The 19,517-nt window shown below is 42.1% G+C and overlaps 1 protein-coding gene across 1 annotated transcript; it reads right to left on the reverse strand.

Annotated features, from left to right (window-relative positions):
• Window positions 1-894: 894 nt before the first annotated feature.
• On the reverse strand, window positions 895-15,882 carry tmx1 (thioredoxin-related transmembrane protein 1). The gene is made up of 8 exons (XM_084310591.1): window positions 15,671-15,882; window positions 15,067-15,182; window positions 13,250-13,295; window positions 12,819-12,947; window positions 11,480-11,525; window positions 9,716-9,817; window positions 5,103-5,163; window positions 895-4,152 (listed from the first exon to the last, which is right to left on the reverse strand). The coding sequence occupies exons 1-8, from the start codon at window positions 15,877-15,879 to the stop codon at window positions 3,887-3,889; spliced, it is 975 nt and encodes a 324-aa protein (XP_084166717.1). The 5' UTR covers window positions 15,880-15,882; the 3' UTR covers window positions 895-3,886.
• Window positions 15,883-19,517: the final 3,635 nt, after the last annotated feature.

Here is a 19,517-nt window from a genome sequence, read left to right on the forward strand (position 1 = left end):
CCCCCCCTATACCTCAAAGAACTCATCACCCCTATAAAGCTGGGAACGAGGTTACATCACATCACCCCTTGTACATATGTCTAAACTGAACACTGTGACCTCTTTTTTTACTTCTAATTTTTACTATGTTTTATTTCATACTTATCTTGTCATGCACAGTCTCTGGAGCGCAACAGTAAGAAGCATTTTGTACAAAAGTATTCTGTACTTCTGTATGACAACTATTAAAGAAACTTGAACTTGAAACTCACTCCTCCTCTCGACATCTCCGCTGCAGGCAGCGTCTATGCCTTCTACAACGCTGTTCGGTTTCCGGGTTCCTCTGATTAGCCTATGGGAGATCGGGCTTTTTGCTCTTCCGCTCTAACCTCGTTCCACTTCCGCTCCCAGTCTGTGGAATGCTCTCCCCGACTACCTGAGAGCACCAGACTGTGGATGCTTTCAAGAAAGGCCTCAAAACTCACCTTTTTAGTAGAGCTTTCTGTTGACTTTTTATCACATTTTTAGCTCCACAAATTTTATGTTCTTTTACCAATTTCTTTTATCAGTTTTATTTATTCTATGTTTATCTATGTTTAGTCTTGCCTATTTTTTTTTTAAAATTCCTTCTTCCTTTATTCTTGCTATAGTTCTTATGTTCTTTTAACTGTAGCGCTTTGAGATTTGCCCCGCAATTGTAAAGCGCATTACAAATCAAATCTATTATTATTATTATTGAATTATTGTGCAATTTGACAGCTGAGCCTACACAATTAATCATTCTTACAGGTAGGCCTACTTAATACACATACATGTTTTATACATCTTTTTTTAAGAGAATAAATACATATCAAGGCTCTATTTGAACACATTTAATAAAAATCTCACTTCAGGATTGAAATAAACAGGAGGACTGGAGGCTCGTTTTGCCAAACTCAAAATGTTCAGTAATCGACGTGAAAACCAAGCAGCATTGAGAGTCCGATAATGAGATAGTTGTGTCAAGGAGGGTCGATTCTTTATTGAAAAATTTGTTCACACAGTAAGGAGCACAGCTGTCTCAGAATACCGCACCCCAAGAGGCGTGAAAGCTGCAAGCCAGTATAGTTTAGGAAAACAATTACGCAGTTTCAACCGCCACCAAAATCTGAGATTAACGTAGTTCTTTCTTTATTTTTTGGGAATAAAAAGCATTAAAAACAAGTCATCATAACTTTAAGCATCATATCATCCAAAACCACAGAAGAAGGAAAGGTGTATTATAATAATAAACACTGGTCGCACACTGTGCCTCTTCTGACCTATAAAGCGGAGGTGTATCGCGAGAACGAGGACGTGGTCAACGGCAATGCCGGTAGATTAACCCTTTCACTGCCGCACTGCCAAACGGTTAACCCTTTCACTGCCACACGACAGGAGGTTAACCCTTTACTATCACACAACCGACGGTTCTGTCGTGTGGCAGTGAACGGGTTAACCGGCTGTTAATTGGGGGTTAAGGGTTCATCACTGACAAGGAGTTCTGAGTAGTTTCATGTGAAAACAACAACGTAACAACTGTAAAATGGCACTCATTCAACTGAGAAAAAAAAACAATAGCATTTAATTGGTTATATTTAAGAAAACTGAGATTTTTTTTTTTTAACCGAACTATGCCTCCTATCATCAAAGGAACATGGTTCTGGTCCACTTGCTATTATTAGAGGTGGAACGATACCAATTTCTGCAGAGTACTTCATTTGGAGTAAAGCCTGCGCACTAATACCAAGTTCCGATATGAGTAATTCACTTGATATTTGGCTGCTACTTTATATAGGCCCTTTTACCAGTTTGTAAACAATAACAACGTTTATTGTAGGCACAAGCGCACGTGCATCTTTTGGGGGTCGACTTCAGCAAAACCACGTGACGTGACGTCACACTACAGACCTTAGTGCTCAATTCTGATTTATTGCTCAGATGCGATTTAGCGGTTATCATTTTTTAAATGTGGAAAATATCAGATTCCAATGTGAACTAGTCATGCTCCTGAACTGACCCGCCAGCTCATTTGTGAGTAGATGATAATGGGAGAGAGGAGATGAAAGAGAGCCATTCCTTCTTTCAATAATGCTTTCAAACACAGACCGGTTATGATGTCAAATCTGACTTGTATCTGATTTAGGACATTATGAAAGTAGACCAAATCAGAATAGACCAAATTCCATATGATTTGTGCTGTTCACACAGTCATGAAAAAAACCCAGATGTGAAACGCATATGAGCAAAAAGAAACCCGATTTGTGCCACTATTGCCCACAGCCTGAACATAGCAGATGAAATAAACAAGAAAAAGGGTATATATTCTATAGCTAATTGTGGGGGGGGGGGCATTCTACAGTTACATTTTTATTTCAATCTAACCAAATGACAACATCGCATTTTATTTATTATTATGTAACAGATAGATAATACTTTCGATATCACCATGATGCAAGTACTCTGTTCTTGGTATCCGCGACATTAATTGATCCAGGGCACGAGCGCGTCGTCAACCTGGTATCGCACAACCTCTCCTCGCTATTTCACGTGGCAAGCGCAACATAAGAATGGACATCCCTGCCTCACACCCCACACATAATACAGTGGAAGATAAAAATGGAGGACCAGGGTACCTGAAGAACTCCCTTGACCGACGTCGAAACATGGCATGCAAATCCAATCTAGGCCTATCTGATGGGTGACGGGCACAGTTTCTAAATCAACCAAGTACACCCCTTTCTTTGATAACGGGGGAAAGAGTAGCACAAAGTAAACAACATTAGAAAACAAAATAGAATATCCCACTTCTGGATCATCAGGAACAGCCGATAACACCATACAATGGGGGACACACGCAAAAAAAAGCACAAGAATTTACACACGACAACATTCACTTGGCCTTGAAATTTTGGAGTGTGACTTCGTAAAAAAAAAAAAGTAGCCGATTTTACCGTTTCCTTTTTTCAAAAACGAGCATCTTTATCTAGTACGCTCCGTTCTTGTAGAGACAACGACTAGTGTCCTGGGTGATGTAGCGCCGCTCAAATCAGAAGTCAACATCTTGGTGCGATCGCTGAGTGGAAAAGCAAATTCACGAAGAGTTCCCGCCCTAAAAAGACCTATAAATCATACAAAACGTGTGCCAAGAGCATGCTGCCTTCACACAGAGTTCGGGGGGGAAAAGGGGGGGTCTGTATTCGTAGCCATTTGATACCCATATTGTCTTTGTCGGGAGTGATCTCACTACAAATTGAATTTGTTATTAGACCAAAAAAGGTGCATAGTGGAGTATTGCAATGGTTAGGATGAACTGTCAAGGAGGGACTGTTTAAAAATAAAATATAAAAACTAAAAAGGACTTCAGAAGGAGAAGTGGCAAAGCGGAATACATAATGTTGTTTACACAAATAAAATAACAACAAAAATGATGCCCCAAAACACAAGCTACATATATTTCAACAGATAAAACGTACAATGACACACACAGACACAGAAAAAGAAAAAAAAAATGCATTGCATAAAAGGAAATTCCTAAATCCAGCTCTGACGCACTTCATACCTAAAACCTCACCCCAGCCATTTTGTCTCCGGAAGGAAGAACTGTGTTAAAGAGAGGAGTGCTTTGCTCCACAGGGAGGAGGCCGCTGGTGACGAGAGCTGTCATCAAAAAAGTTCCAAAGCGCTCCCAGTGAAGGAGGAGGAGAGGAGAGCAGAGGGAGGGAGGGAGGGAGGGAGGGAGAAGGAAAGGGAAGCAAGGCATCGCCGGGGGCCCCTGGGGGCCGTGTGGGCTCCCTGCTGTAAACACTGCTGCTGCTGCTCGGGACCTGGCTCCTCCACAGGGGGACGACGACGACGATGAATCATCTGTAGTTCCCCCTCCCGGCCTCTAGGTGTCCTCGTCATCCTCGTCGTCGTCGTCCTCGTCGTCGTTGCGGTTGCCCACCGCCCTCTTTCTCAGGGACTCGTCGGGGAACACGGAGTCCTTGCCTTCCGGACGGCCCTCGGGGGACCCTCTCCTCCTCCGCCTCCACACCTCGTCCTCGTCGGCGTCCGCCTCCTCCTCTTCGTCGTCGTCCTCCTCGGCGTCCGCCTCGCGCTCCTCCTCCTCCTGCTGCTGCTGGTTCAGCCGGGCCTGCTCCGCGCTCTGTTTCTCTGCGGCGCGGCGTGGAGGAAAACACACAAGTCAGGTCCACGGATACTTGGGACACGACGTCGACGGCAAAGGATTTGCAACCCGAGTATTTTAAAAGTGACAATTTTATTTATTAAAAAAAATAATAATAATAAAGTTGACCTTGATGCTCACTCAGCTAGTAGTCAGAGGAATAATAACACTAGTATCTTGATGCTCACTCAGCTAGTAGTCAGAGGAATAATAACACTAGTATCTTGATGCTCACTCAGCTAGTAGTCAGAGGAATAATAACACTAGTATCTTGATGCTCACTCAGCTAGTAGTCAGAGGAATAATAACACTAGTATCTTGATGCTCACTCAGCTAGTAGTCAGAGGAATAATAACACTAGTAACTGATGCTCACTCAGCTAGTAGTCAGAGGAATAATAACACTAGTATCTTGATGCTCACTCAGCTAGTAGTCAGAGGAATAATAACACTAGTAACTTGATGCTCACTCAGCTAGTAGTCAGAGGAATAATAACACTAGTATCTTGATGCTCACTCAGCTAGTAGTCAGAGGAATAATAACACTAGTAACTTGATGCTCACTCAGCTAGTAGTCAGAGGAATAATAACACTAGTAACTTGATGCTCACTCAGCTAGTAGTCAGAGGAATAATAACACTAGTAACTGATGCTCACTCAGCTAGTAGTCAGAGGAATAATAACACTAGTATCTTGATGCTCACTCAGCTAGTAGTCAGAGGAATAATAACACTAGTATCTTGATGCTCACTCAGCTAGTAGTCATAGGAATAATAACACTAGTATCTTGATGCTCACTCAGCTAGTAGTCAGAGGAATAATAACACTAGTATCTTGATGCTCACTCAGCTAGTAGTCAGAGGAATAATAACACTAGTATCTTGATGCTCACTCAGCTAGTAGTCAGAGGAATAATAACACCAGTAACTGATACTCACTCTGGTAGGAGGAAGAAAATCGTCGAGATGGAAAGACAAAATCGGCTATGAACACCAGAATCTGGAAAGACAACAATCAGCTTTCAGAATCAGCATTATTCAGTATAGCGCATTTATCCAAAAGTGCTTCACAACTTATGCCTTACATTCACTCACACACACACCTACCTACTGCTGTCACACCGTCTACAACTGCCCCACACTGTAATCATAGTAATTATAATAATCACAACTACCTACCTCATACTATAGTCTCCCCGTATAACTCTGTATGATAGCATGTACAATAGTGCTGTATATAAACATTTATATATATATATATATCTGTATCGGTCTGAATATACCTGCATATAATTCTTCTATATACCCATTTATACACCTGCATATAACCCATATAACTCTATATGATAGAATGTACAATAGTGTTGTATATACCGTATATATATATATAATACTACAACTCTGTACACACATCTGATTAGCACTATACTCTGTAGTACTCATTTTATACCCAGTTTAATCACCTGTACATTGTATATTACTGTTGCACTTTACTGTTACATTTGCACTCTGGTTGGATGCCAAACTTCTTTTCGTTGTACTGTACTTGTGCCGCATGATGACAATACATCTTAATCTAATCTAAACCAACAGCAACCATGCAAGGTGCCAACCCGGTCATTGGGAGCAGTTAGGGGTTAAGTGACTTGCTCAAGGACACGCCGACACGCTGCTGGGAGGAGCCAGAATCGACCCGGGAACCTTCAGATTACCAGACGACCGTTCTACCTCCTGGGCCACTGTCACCCCCCTCCCCCGTCGCCAAGGCTTAACCCTTTCACTGCCGCACCACCAAAACGGTTAACCCTTTCACTGCGACAACACACAGAAGGTTAACCCTTTCACTGCCACACGACAGCCGGTTAACCCTTTCACTGGCACACGACAGAAGGTTAGGGGGAGGGCAGATATGAGTGGATAGAACAGTCGCTTCTTGTGGGCTTTACATCATGTGACTATTCTAGAGAATACAGCGCCTCATTGATCCAACGTGATTTAATCTTTCTGGATGTCACAGTGCCTGCAGGGTCCTAGTGCCTGGAGCCAGGCACTAAAAAAGGAGCACTTCACCTAATTTCAACCTTAAACTCCGATATTATCGGCCTACCGATATTGGCATTAAAATATAATATCTGAAGATATCGGTATCGGTTTAATTTTTATTTTTTTATAAAAATTACATTTATTTATTCATTTAACCTTTAACCTTTATTTACCCAGGCAAGCAAGTAAGAACAAATTCTTATTTTATTTATTGTCAAAAGTATGCATAATGTGTTAATTCCACGGGGGGGGGGGGGGGGGGGGGGGGCGGGCGTGAATATTAAAGGCAACCAACTTGTGTTCAGCTTTTCGTTCAGCGTTTCTCTGATTGGCCACACGGCCAATCAATCAATCCACTAGCACACGCCCTTGCGGCGCGGCAGAAGCGCTGGTCGAACCAGCGGTGTTCTGTTGTGTGACTGTACTACAGCGGTGTTCTGTTGTGTGACTGTACTAAACTCTTCCACCACATGACCGACATTTGACATACAGTACACCTCCTATCTATGTTGGGATTATGTTTGGTCATGACAAAACAATAAAAATCGCTACTGTTAGTAATGCTGCCACCACCCACTTCAATGACAGAGCTCTCATATTTGCGAATGCATAAACTATATCTTAAATTATGGCGATGTGTCTAATATGGCTGTCGCGAAGTCATTGATAAGCGACAGCCATATTAGACACATAGCCATAATTTAAGATATAGTTTATGCATTCGCAAAATATGAGAGCGCGCCGCTGTCATTGAAGGGCTTCCTACAACAGAGCACCGCCGCTGCTGCTGTTGAAGCTGTATCAAGCCGGCGGCGGCGCACGAAAGCCGGGGATAAACCACCGCGTCGCCCCGCTGGCGCTTCAGGCTCAGCAGCCTCCACGGGCGAAATAACATATAACGTTACAGTTCCACACTGATGTACAGTGAATGTCTAATATGGCTGTCGCGAAGTCATTGATAAGCGACAGCCATATTAGACACATAGCCATAATTTAAGATATAGTTTATGCATTCGCAAAATATGAGAGCGCGCCGCTGTCATTGAAGGGCTTCCTACAACAGAGCACCGCCGCTGCTGCTGCTGAAGCTGTATCAAGCCGGCGGCGGCGCACGAAAGCCGGGGATAAACCACCGCGTCGCCCCGCTGGCGCTTCAGGCTCAGCAGCCTCCACGGGCGAAATAACATATAACGTTACAGTTCCACACTGATGTACAGTGAGTGTCTAATATGGCTGTCGCGAAGTCATGCCTCTCCCTCTGACAATATCATAATGATGTGTTTTCTATATTATATCCACAATCATTCATCTAAAAAATTGTATGGGCTTTGATTAAACATGTAACCTACACCTACTGTAACTTACTGTACCTCTGCTTCCTACAGCACAGCAGGTAATGGCGTTAATCAATGGAACGCGAAACATAATAACGTTACGCTTTCTAGTTCAGCGCATTTCATAACTGTATGGGCTTTGTTTATACACGAGTGAATCTGGTAGTTGGTTGTTAAAAACGCGAAACATAATAACGTTACGCTTTCTAGTTCAGCGCATTTCATAAATGTATGGGCTTTGTTTATACACGAGTGAAACAGCAGCCCAACACAAGTGCGTTGGAACAGCAGCCCATGGTACACAAGGCGCGCTGCCGCTCGCTTGCGCTCCTTGGATTTCATTTGGGACGTGGGACGACTGCGCTTGCCTGCGCGTGGGGGCGGGGGGGGGGCGCGGCCAATCAGAGAAAAGCCGAACACAAGTTGGTTGCCTTTAATATTCACGCGGGGGGGGGGCTGCATATTTCGGTATCGGTTGATATCGCTATCGGAAATTAAGAGTTGAACAATATCGGTATATCGGTAAAAAAGCCAATATCGAACATCCCTACCTTACCTATTGTAGCGGCCCTTTCGTCAATCAAAAACAGACACACTGGTTGCCGATGGATGCGTGTTCTGACGTGTGTGTTATGGATAATTGCAATAAAAAAAGCTGATTTATGGCTTACAGTTTGTATTGTTTCCAATAAACATCCAACTTCCTCTGTGATAGTCTATCCCAAGAATGCAATATTAATTTACAAACCAAACAAGCCGAGACGTCACGGTGTTCTTCCTCAAAAATAGCAACACCAGAGTAAAAAAAAATCCCACTGATATATTGACCCCTGACCTGACCTCCGACCTGACCCAATGACCGTGGCACTGCTCCATCAAGTGTTTACAAAACAACAAAAATATGACACAAATGGCTCTTACACCCATCCTCCAAGTGACGTCACTCAGAGGAGAGCAGATCACTACAGTGAACTGCAGACATTATTTCCTCAACTCTTTTAAATTGCAGTAGAGACTCGGCTCAGGAAGGTTGAAGAAACAGTTGAAGGAATAGTGTCTGCAGTTCGCTCTGCTCTCCTCTAAGTGATGTCACGCGGAGGAATGCCGATGCAGCCGAGCTCTCCAGACACAGAACCCGTTGGTGAGTCACAGTAGATTATAACATGCCCTCCTCACAACAGAACAGAGCGATTAGGATTAAGCTGTGATCACATTGGACGCCTTTTTGAACACAGCTGTGTCTTTTATCTATAGTTGTCAATGGGTTTGTTGCAACAGGTGCGTGTCTCCTCCACACTACGCCCCCTCCAGTGTTGGAAGCTACACTCTTTCTGGGGCGCTCTCAGTTGAAAAAGGTCAATGTCACCCTCTTGTCGACGGACCAATCAAATCAACCGAGGGGAGGGATTACAAACCTGAGGTATCTGGAGAGAAATAGACGGCAAAACGAACCAATCGATAAACGGAGGAAAAGCTCATTTTGTTGCAGTTTCCGACAAACCGTATATCTGTACGAGCAGCTCTCACCACGACAAACCGTATATCTGTACGAGCAGCTCTCACCACGACAAACCTTATATCTGTACGAGCAGGATCTCACCACGACCGAGATATGAACAGCAGACGGCTGGAGGGCTGCGAGTCAGTGGCATCGCTGCTTGAGCACTTTAGATCCTCTACGCACGGCGCCACGCCTCGCGTTTGAGCGGAAGAAAAAAAGGTGCCCAATGTGATCAGAGCCTTAAGGTTGAAAATGGGCAAAGTGCTCCTTTCACTACCACACTACAGAAGGCTAACCCTTTCACTACCACACTACAGAAGGTTAACCCTTTCACTACCACACTACAGAAGGCTAACCCTTTCACTACCACACTACAGAAGGTTAACCTTTCACTACCACACTAAATCGCATCTGAGCAATAAATCAGAATTGAGCACTAAGGTCTGTAGTGATTGTCACAGTGAAAGGGTAAACCCTTTGGTAGTGTGGTAGTGAAAGGGTTGTGTGTGAAACTGTGTGTGACATGCGTGTGTGAAACTGTGCAAGTAGAAAGAAGGGCATTCCTGAAAACCTGCTTATGCGCTCAGCTAATCTACTGTACCTTGGGTAAACAAGGGTTTAAAACAAAAACAATCTTTAGATCGATTCCAAAAATGCATAGTACAATAACTCACCAGTCCCAAGGCTAGGCCGGAGAAGAGAGTAGCCAAACCAAAGATGATGTACGAGCCCCAGACGGGGATCCCCAACTGCTCCGTCAAGTAGTTGTGGCAACGCTGGAAAGGAGAAAGACGTACATTTTAACTTTCGATAAGTCAAGTCAAGTCAAGAGTTTTATTTGTCACGGCATACAAGTATACAGTGAAATGCGGGGGGTCTTGCCCGCAACGATTGTGCATAATACAATAATAATAATCCAATAGGATGAGAATGCGACATTTGTGCAATAATACAAGTAATAAGAGTAAAGACATATCAGGTATATGTACATGAGTTTTACAAAAGCATGGTAAGACATGCTAGGTCCTGTGATAGTGCAATACACTGTTAGCTACGGATGAGGCACTGGGTCTTATGTACACTACTATACAATGCTATAGTATACAATCTACAGTTATACTATGTGTCCTTATGCTAGCTTGCTATCCATCTGTTTACTATACAAGAACCACCAGTGAGGCAGCGCTGAGCTTGGCAAGTATGCCAGCAGCTGGAGAACTAACGGCTGCAGAACTTGAGAACTGTCAGGAATGTCTGACCACTAAGGCCTAACAAAATAACGACAACATGGATGCATGTACTCTGCCAGCATGTTTAATATCCATAATACTACAGGTTAAAATACAAAGACACTGTACTACAAAAGTACAAAGGTAGTAGTATTAAAAATGCCACCCCTAAATACTACTCACTAAATATCGTCAGAGAGCTGTGCAAATGTTGTAAAATACTTGCTTTTTATATATTCTGATTATTGACATGGACTGCACTTTCTTACTAAGATTTAATTAAACTTTATTGTAAAAAAATAAAAAAGATATATATATATTTTTTTTACGAAATAAATTTGGGTTGCACATAAATCGGCAGGGTCGGTCGGCAACCGGAATCAAACAATTTATTTTGCATGGCCTAAGTGTGCCACCAAACCTGGACAGACTACAACGCATGACATATCATGCCAGTTAGGGTACCTTGTGTATACGGTTTACTTTTACTCATAGTATATATATATATTCACATTCAAATGTTCTATTGCCTATATTTATTGTAACATGTAATATGACCGATTGAGATGAGGGCAGACCCTCATCTACACCTTTGTTTACACTGATATTTTTATATTCAGATAAAATTGTATTGCCTATATTTATGTCTTTCTACTATTACCCTGCCCATAGCTGTACCTCCGCTCCCCTCTCCCCCATGCTGCTATGATGCACACAAGAATGTAAACAACATACATTTTGGCACATTCATTAATCAATCGTTTTTTTGGGGGGGAAAGCTTTTATTCTGCACCTTTCTAAAAGCTCTGTGGATGTATTCTTTTTTATTTCATAAATTATTACTCTATGTAAAAGTTTTATCTATAGCACTTTAACACCAGTTCCAAGCCATAGGCAGTCAAATGTTTCTCTATGTAAAAGTCATCCATTCCACTAGCCATGTTGGCAGGTAGCCAACCTGTATTTAATAAGTCCTGTCTACTCTAAAAAACGACTCTTTATTATTTGAGAAATAATGACTAGTGACAAGCCGACAGAGGAGGGCAAGAAAATTCTGTTTCAGGTGCTGGTTTAATCTCTGCTCAAGTTCTCAAGATGTAAACACAAAACGTCTTCCCGTGGACAATGAAAAAAAAATTCTCCCGGCGACATAATTGTCAAGAGTGTCGCGCCTGGGAGCGCCGACGACACAGAGGTGTCCCTACTCACCCGGATAAACATGGAGAGCTTGAACAGGGCAGACATGGAGTTCATTCTGCAAAGAGAAGATGCCACAGAGTAATTTAATAGATTTCACTCAAGTAATCACTTCGTTTCAAAGTCACAGCACAAAAAATTTAAAGCAGAAAGCGTAAAAAGAGCCCTCTGGTGGGTCTGGTCTATTTCTGATCTCAGGAGTTTCTTGTTATTCTGAAGTAGAATCCAATAGATACTGAATTTTTTTATTCTGAAAATTCTGATATCAATATATTTGGCGATATTCGCACACATTTTTAGCAAGGATGCCTCAAATTTAAAAAAATCTGGTTGTTTTGGCTCTGTGCAGACTGAGGAAAGTAAAAGAAGCCTATTTTATTTCGGCCCTTGGTCCTGGAATGACCTCCAGACACGTCTCAAATTGACCTCTTGATCTCTGTGTTGCTTCAAACTAAAAATATCTGAAATCCTTGCCACGTGCTGCTCCTGCTTCGATGTGTAGCACTTTTCTACTTCACCTCTGGCCTCTGTTTCCTCAGTATGCTGAGGTTGATTGTTACCGTTTTATTGTGCTTGTATTTTATTAAGCTGAATTACATTTTTCATTTTCAATTTTGGTTGTATGGTAGTGACAACTTGTATCTGTATTGTGCTTTGTTATGTATATGTCTTGACATAATTCATGGTTGCCTTCTTGGCCCATATCACCCTTGAAAAAGAGACCTCGGTCTCAATGTTTTTTGTTTTTAATTTCTGGTTAAATAAAGGTTTGATGATGATTAGATTTGAAATAGCACAATGACTAAGTATGAGGTAGACTTTCAGGTTTAATTTGAGGTTGTTTCAGCATTTCTCATGCATACATTTATTTATGGTGTCCAACCACAAATATCACACAGACCCACCACAAATAGATGTCCCTAACACTGACAAAATAATATTAACAATGTTTTTTGTGGGTTATGTATAGTCTTTTCCACTGATGACTGTATCTAACTGTATGTAAGTGCATCATTACTGATCACTGTTATTTGATTACAATCACCTGACCTTTGCCTACCAAGATATCTGTGATGATCAGATGTAATGGACGGTCCATCTCAAACCCTGCCCTCTTTTCTAGATCGTCCAATCACAACTGCCGCTTCCCTCCAAAGAAGAGGGCGGGGTTCGAGATGGGTCAATTGAATCCTTAGAACAGCAGTAATTTAAGACATAGTGATACAACTTCAGCTTTCTTGAATCACCTTAAAATTAAAGCTTATAGAAACCATGTGTCACCTATATCATTATTTTGCAGGTCAGGGGGATAATACAAATAAAAATGTAAAAATGTTTTAAAGGAACGCACAATAAGGAAGACGGCCCAAACCAAGAGGAAACGGGTTCGATCGCTTGCCACTTCTGCTCATCGATGAAGCTGAGGAAATCGTCTTTAGTGCGAGCCCCTTGGTACCTCCGAAACACACCATCCTTACAACTGAAACGCACAGTAAAAACACTTAAAAACAGCGGGGAAACATTAACTGTTTCAATACCAACAAATCATGACCCGCCACAACATAAACATTCTAAATGTAGTTTATTTATTACGTTTATTGTTTTTCTAATGGCTGACATGACAGCGATCGTGCAGCAACAATTTCCTCTTCTAAGAGTTTTAGTTCAACTACATGTTACAACTCACGAAGGCCAGTGACGAAAGTAAATGTGGTTTTCGTGATAAGACTGTAAATTATTCAGAGGAAAAGGAAGTGGTCGGAACCACAAGTAGACACTTACTGGTAAATGGTGGGAAGTGAAGTGATGATGAATCTACCGCTCAGGCCTTAGAGGAAGGAGAGGTATACACGGTGTTAGTGTAGAAACAGGAAGTTCCCATCTGAAAGGTACGAGGGGACGACACTACAGTGGCTCATGAGGTAGAGCGGTCGCCTGGTAATCTGAAGGTTCCCGGGTTCAATTCCCGCTCCTCCCTTGAGCAAGACACTTAACCCCTAACTGCTCCTGATGTGCAGGTTGGCACCTTGCATGGTCGCCTCCGCCGTCGGTGTGTGAATGTGTGAGTGAATAGGTGAATGTGAAGAACAAAATTCTAAAGAGCTTTGGATAAAAGCGCTATATAAAATGCACCACATTTACATAATGTATGTTGCCATAAGTTATATATTCACACGTTGTATAAGTAACAATGATGTTTTGTAATGAAAATTCCAAAACAAGACTAACTAGATTCCAACCAACAATCATTGCGGTTGAGGGTGAGCGCTCTCCACACTACACTAAACCCACCCTCCCCGATACACACAGCAATACTATCATTATGTACGTATGTACTTGTAAATATTTAACTTATAGCTGTAACAGAACGTACATTATGCATCGTATTCCCTGTGGTCGATTAGTAATTATTTACATATTTTGAGCGAGATATTTTCCCTGGGAATGTTGCCACATAGGCTCACAGTTCATAATAACTAGTAATGTTGCATAATGCACATTATTCTTATTATTCGTGACTTGTTTTCGTCTACCTAAATGTTTACCGTTTACTGTGAGCGATTAGTGCCAAATTTCCCTCTGGATGAATAAAGTATTTATATATTCTATTCCTGGCCAAATTCCCAATCAGGTCTCTGACATCAAGGCCACCTAATCATCCCTCCCCCTTAATTGACTGATATCAATCCCTGTCTCCTGAGCCGTTCAGCCATTGTGTAGTAGTGTGATGTGTGCCAGTGTATGGTAGCCATTGAGCCTGCATAGCCCAAGGTTGGGTGCTACCAGTGGTGGTGAAGGAGGCAATTTCCCTACTAACCCTATGTTGTGAAGCGCTTTTGAGTCTGAGAAAAGCGCTATATAAATGTAATGAATTATTATTATTCTATTCCATCTATAAGCAAGGGCTTTCATCAGTGGGCCATAGGCTCAGTCACCATTGTGTTACCTCATTCGGTGATAGATAGTGACTTAACAGACATGTATTTAAATGGAGATCTTCGAGATTGGCACTTTAAAGTCTGAGTAAAACAACAACTAAGAATGTACTGGTTGGTTAGTACTGATGTAGCAGGGCCCAGGGGCAAGTCTGACGAGACTACACAGTGTAACCTGTAAAGTGTAACCTGTAAAGGAATGTGAATCACTACCCACTTTCAAAACCACTCTCAAAGAACACCTACATACGGGAGACTGCTATTCGAAACTGGCCCCTGTAAATGTCCTAACCCAACCCCCTCCAATGTACAGTAAATGACCAAGTATGGTTGTCAATATTCCAATGTACAGTTTTGCTTGTACAGTGTCCCCCACCCACCCCTCCTACCATAGATGTAGCAGTACTGTCTATCTGTATGTCGTGTATGTCATATATGTTATGATGAATTGAAAATGGGGGACCCTGATGTAAACAAGACGAAAGTCTCTCTCTGGTCTGCATTCCCTTAACAATTGTATGTATTGAGCTGTACTGTATTGTACCCATTCTGCAATCTGTTAATAAAGTTTTCAATCAATCAGTCTTTAAAGCGTAGGTTAGAAACGGCAGGGAACCACACACTCTCCCCCACTGAGAGAGAAGTCATTCAGGTCAAACTCACCAGGCTGTTCAGTCACGTCCACCTTGGCTATGTTGACCCCCATGTCGTCCCCCCAGTCTGCAAACTCAGTCCACACCGACTGGAGCTGCTGGCAGGCCGGACACCAGGGTGCAAAGCTGCAGGGAGGGAGGTTCAGGAGAGGGGCCAAAACACACACAACACTGTCAGTGTTTCAGTCAAATCCATACCACAACACAAAGTCGAGAAAATGAGACGATCATATAACGTTATATAACAAAGCTGACGGGTTTTTCTTTACTAGCTATTGGTTAGCTAAGAATGATCGAATATAGGATATATAGGATAGATTATCGTTAGGATAGTTTTGATGAAAGCTGATTAATGTAGCTTAGAAGTTACCTAGCTAGCTAGCGTTAGCATAGAGCCACTAACATTGCCCAGTTTTCTCAACAAACAAAACTAGTTATAATAATCACTCGGCACGATAGCAACCAGACAGACAAGACATTCCAAAATTAACAAGTTACGGATATACATAGTTGAACTAACGTTAATGTTGTCGCTAGTTTAGTTGAGCGAACTTAGCTAACGTCAATAATGTCTTTCTATCCCATTAGCTTAGCATGATAGCATAGCAACTGACAATTTAATCATCCATTCTCCAGCCAAGATGTCCTCCCAGTTTCCGTCCGTAATCTCCCTGAGGCTGTTCGGTTTAGCCGACACCGGCTGCTGCGACGTCAAACAAACTAGCAGCAGCATAAAATGGCATATTAAAGTGTAATGTTTTGATTTCCATGGCAAAGAAAACATTGTTTCGCTCATTCCCACAGCCAGCCTGCTGCACGCCATGTTTTTAGGTCAAATTGTGACAGTGCCCTCACTTCCGCTCTGCTAGCCGTGACGTCTGCCCCTCTGACGTCACAGCTGTCGCAAAGCACAAAATCAGAGTAGGATCAAATAAATAATAACAAAAATAGAAAACGAGGCCAACTGTTTTCACAGTAATGAATTGAACGGTAAGCGTATACAGTGACTTTTTTTTTATCAAGAAAGTGTGAATGAATGAATGAATGAATGAATGAATGAATTAATGAATTAATGAAAACTATTTAACAGATTGCAGAATGGGTACAATACAGTACGGCTCAATACACACAATTGTTATGGGGATGCAGATTGTTTACATCAGGGTCCCCCATTTTCAATTCATATTGTGTAGTGATTGTAATGGTACATAATTCCCCCACAGAACTATTGTTAGGAATATTAAGTTCCGCCCGAACATTCTGGAGCATTTGTGATGATGTCATAGCCGAACGTTCTAGAACATGGGTGATGTCACCGTATGATGTCATGACCAATGTTCTAGAACATTTGTGTATGTATATGTTATGTATTCGGAAATTCTCTCAGAGCTCAACATTCAAGATATAAATGTTTTTGAGTGCTAACTGTCACATGAGGGAAACACATGGCGTTTCGTGTTTCTTTTGTTTTAGTTTAGTTTTTAAATAAAGAGATAACTATATTTTATTATCTACTGAAAACAACTTAGGCAAGTCCAATGTATGGAAAGTCTTTTTCTGGTCTGCATCCTTCCTCTTAGCAGTTGTTTTGTATTGAGCCGTACTGTATTGTACCCATTCTTCTGCAATCTGTTAATAAAGTTTTCAATCAATCAATCAATCAATCAATCTGTGTTATAGACGAACAGCGGCCTCCTAGATGGCACTGTTGCTCCTGGTATAACTGATTTTCAATGTACTGTAGCAGGCCTAGTTAGAGAGAGAGAGAGGAGTAGAGAGAGAGAGAGAGAGAGAGAGAGAGAGAGAGAGAGAGAGAGAGAGAGAGAGAGAGAGAGAGAGAGAGAGAGAGAGAGAGAGAGAGGAGGGATAGAGGAGAGAGAGAGAGAGAGAGAGCAAGAGAGCGAGAGAGATCAAAGGAAAACAGAGGTGGAATGGCCTAGTGTCCTATTAGGTGCTGGTTGTGTGTGCGTCTGTGTGTGTCTGTGCGTGCGTGTGTGTGTGTGTGTGTGTGTGCGTGTGTGAATAGGAGAATAAATGAAAGCAAACGGCCCGAGTGCCCTTGGTCGCTGTGTGTGTCTGTATACACTATAGTCACTAGTGTGAGTGCCTAGGGGTGTGTGTGCCCGCCTGCATGCGTGTGCATTACCCGAGTGAGTGAGGACTGAGGAGGACACCATCACACAGACAGACACACCATTCACTCTTTCTTTCTGTGCCTGAGGGGGGATTCCGTCCTATATGTGATTCCTTTCGACCGGGAGAACACTTGACGGAGAACCTGCAGGCAGGGCTGTGTGGCTGCACCTCGCGTTCTAAAGATAAATCATGGATGACATTCTTCGGTGTCCTCCTTGTGATAGCCCCCCTTCTCTCCCATCCACCCGTCAGCCTCTGTTCCAATTTACAGCACAGAAGCAATCTCTGCGCTCGGGCAATCATCTGCACTTTGACTCATTAACCCTTTCCCTACCACACTACAAAGGGTTAACCTTCTGTAGTCAAGTCAAGAGTTTTATTTGTCATGGCATGATACAAGGCCTACAGTGAAATGCGGGTGGTCATGCTCGCAACGATTGTGCAATAATACAAGTAATAAGAATAAGACATAACAGGTATAATGTACATAAAATAAAAATAAAAAATGCACGGTAAAAGACATGCTGAGCGATAGTGCAATACAGTGTTAAGCTACGGATGATGCACTGGGTCTTATGTACAATACTATACTATACTATACTATACAATATACAGTTATAGTGTGGTTGTGAAAGGGTTAACCTTCTGTAGTGTGGTTGTGAAAGGGTTAACCTTCTGTATTGTCGCAGTGAAAGGGTTAACCCTTTGGTAGTGTGGTAGTGAAAGGGGTAACTACAGCGATGGCCTATATAGGGATGTAAAGAGGCCAGTATGGCTGGAAAGGTCCCATCCCCTGGCACAGACAAGAGAGATAAAATAAGATATTCTTTGATTGATTCCCTTGGGGAAATATGGGGCGTCATAGCAGCATGGGGAGGGGGGAGGGGAGGTACAGGTATGGGCAGGGTAATAGGGAGGTGTAGTGGTTATGTCATTGCCGTTTTTCATGTTCCACCCTCTGTCCAACGCAATGTATTTCCCCATTGCCCATTTCTAAATTGTCTCGTTTAAAACAAATAAAGCATTAACATTGGCATGGTGTACCTTTCTGTGCTTATTCATCCACAATCTATCGATCAACATGAAAATATTCGCAATTAATCATAAAAAAAATCACCAAATTTTATTTCAACCAAAAATGCTTAAACAATAATGTTAGTGATAGAAGGGAACTTGTTTTGTGCAAAAATGGAAAGCTTTTCAATTACCATGCGGCAGAATTGTTACAATAGCCGATAATCCATTTCCCCAATGATAAATCCCTATACGGGTGAAACAACCAGTGACGTCAGACTACACCTCCCTTATAGTAGAAACTGACATGAATATAGGCAATATCTGTACATATTCTACTCTTACTAGTTTACGCTGCTGGACAGTATGACTACTACCATACTGTCTTTACACCTGTACATAATATACTACAACTCTGTACATACATCCGATTAGCACTACACTAGCACTAGCACTAAACACAGTAGTACTAATTTGTATATTTTGTACCCAGTTTAATCACCGGTACATCGTATATTGCTGTTGCACTTTACTGCTACATTTGCACTCCGGTTGGATGCCAAACTTGTTTTCGTTGTACTATACTTGTTCTCTATAATGACAATACATTTGAATCAAATCTAATAGAATTAGATCTGAATATGAAAATATTAGGAATAATTAAACAGTGTAAACAATATAATTAACTATACGTATATGTAAGGGTGTTGTTATTCCAGCTCCAGTTGTTATTCTGACAGAATGCATATGTGTGGGTGTGTGCTAACTAGGAGGCGGATATGCGAGACATTTCAATTGACGATAATTGGACAATAAATGACAATCTTAAACATATCTGTCTTCAACTTAGTGTCACGAGAGGGTATTGAGCCGGTTTCGGTGGAAATGCGTTGCTAGGGAACAGCTCTTGGACCCACGTTCATTTCTTGTCAGCCGTTAGAAAAAACATACGGTGACGTCACAGAGAGGAGAGCAGACCTCTGGTGAACTGCAGACACTCAACCGTTCCTTCAACCTTCCTCGAGTCGGGCTCTACTGCAGCTGGAAATAGTTGAGGTAATAGTGTCTGCAGTTCGCTATAGAGGTCTGCTCTCCTCTCTGTGATGTCACCCAGAGGAATCTCTTGAGACACAGGACACGTTGGTGAGTTACATGTCTGATTATCTCACGTTCCTCCTCACAACAGAACCATAGGATTAAGGTCTAGAATTATGCTAAGTGCGCTTTAAAGAACTGAAGAATTGATCCCCTCAGAGAAATTCGGGGCGTCATAGCAGCATGGGGGAGGGGGGAGGGGAGGTACAGGTATGG

The sequence above is a fragment of the Notolepis coatsorum genome, assembly GCF_963971535.1.
Source record: "Notolepis coatsorum genome assembly, chromosome: 3".
NCBI classification, from domain to species: Eukaryota; Metazoa; Chordata; class Actinopteri; order Aulopiformes; family Paralepididae; genus Notolepis; species Notolepis coatsorum.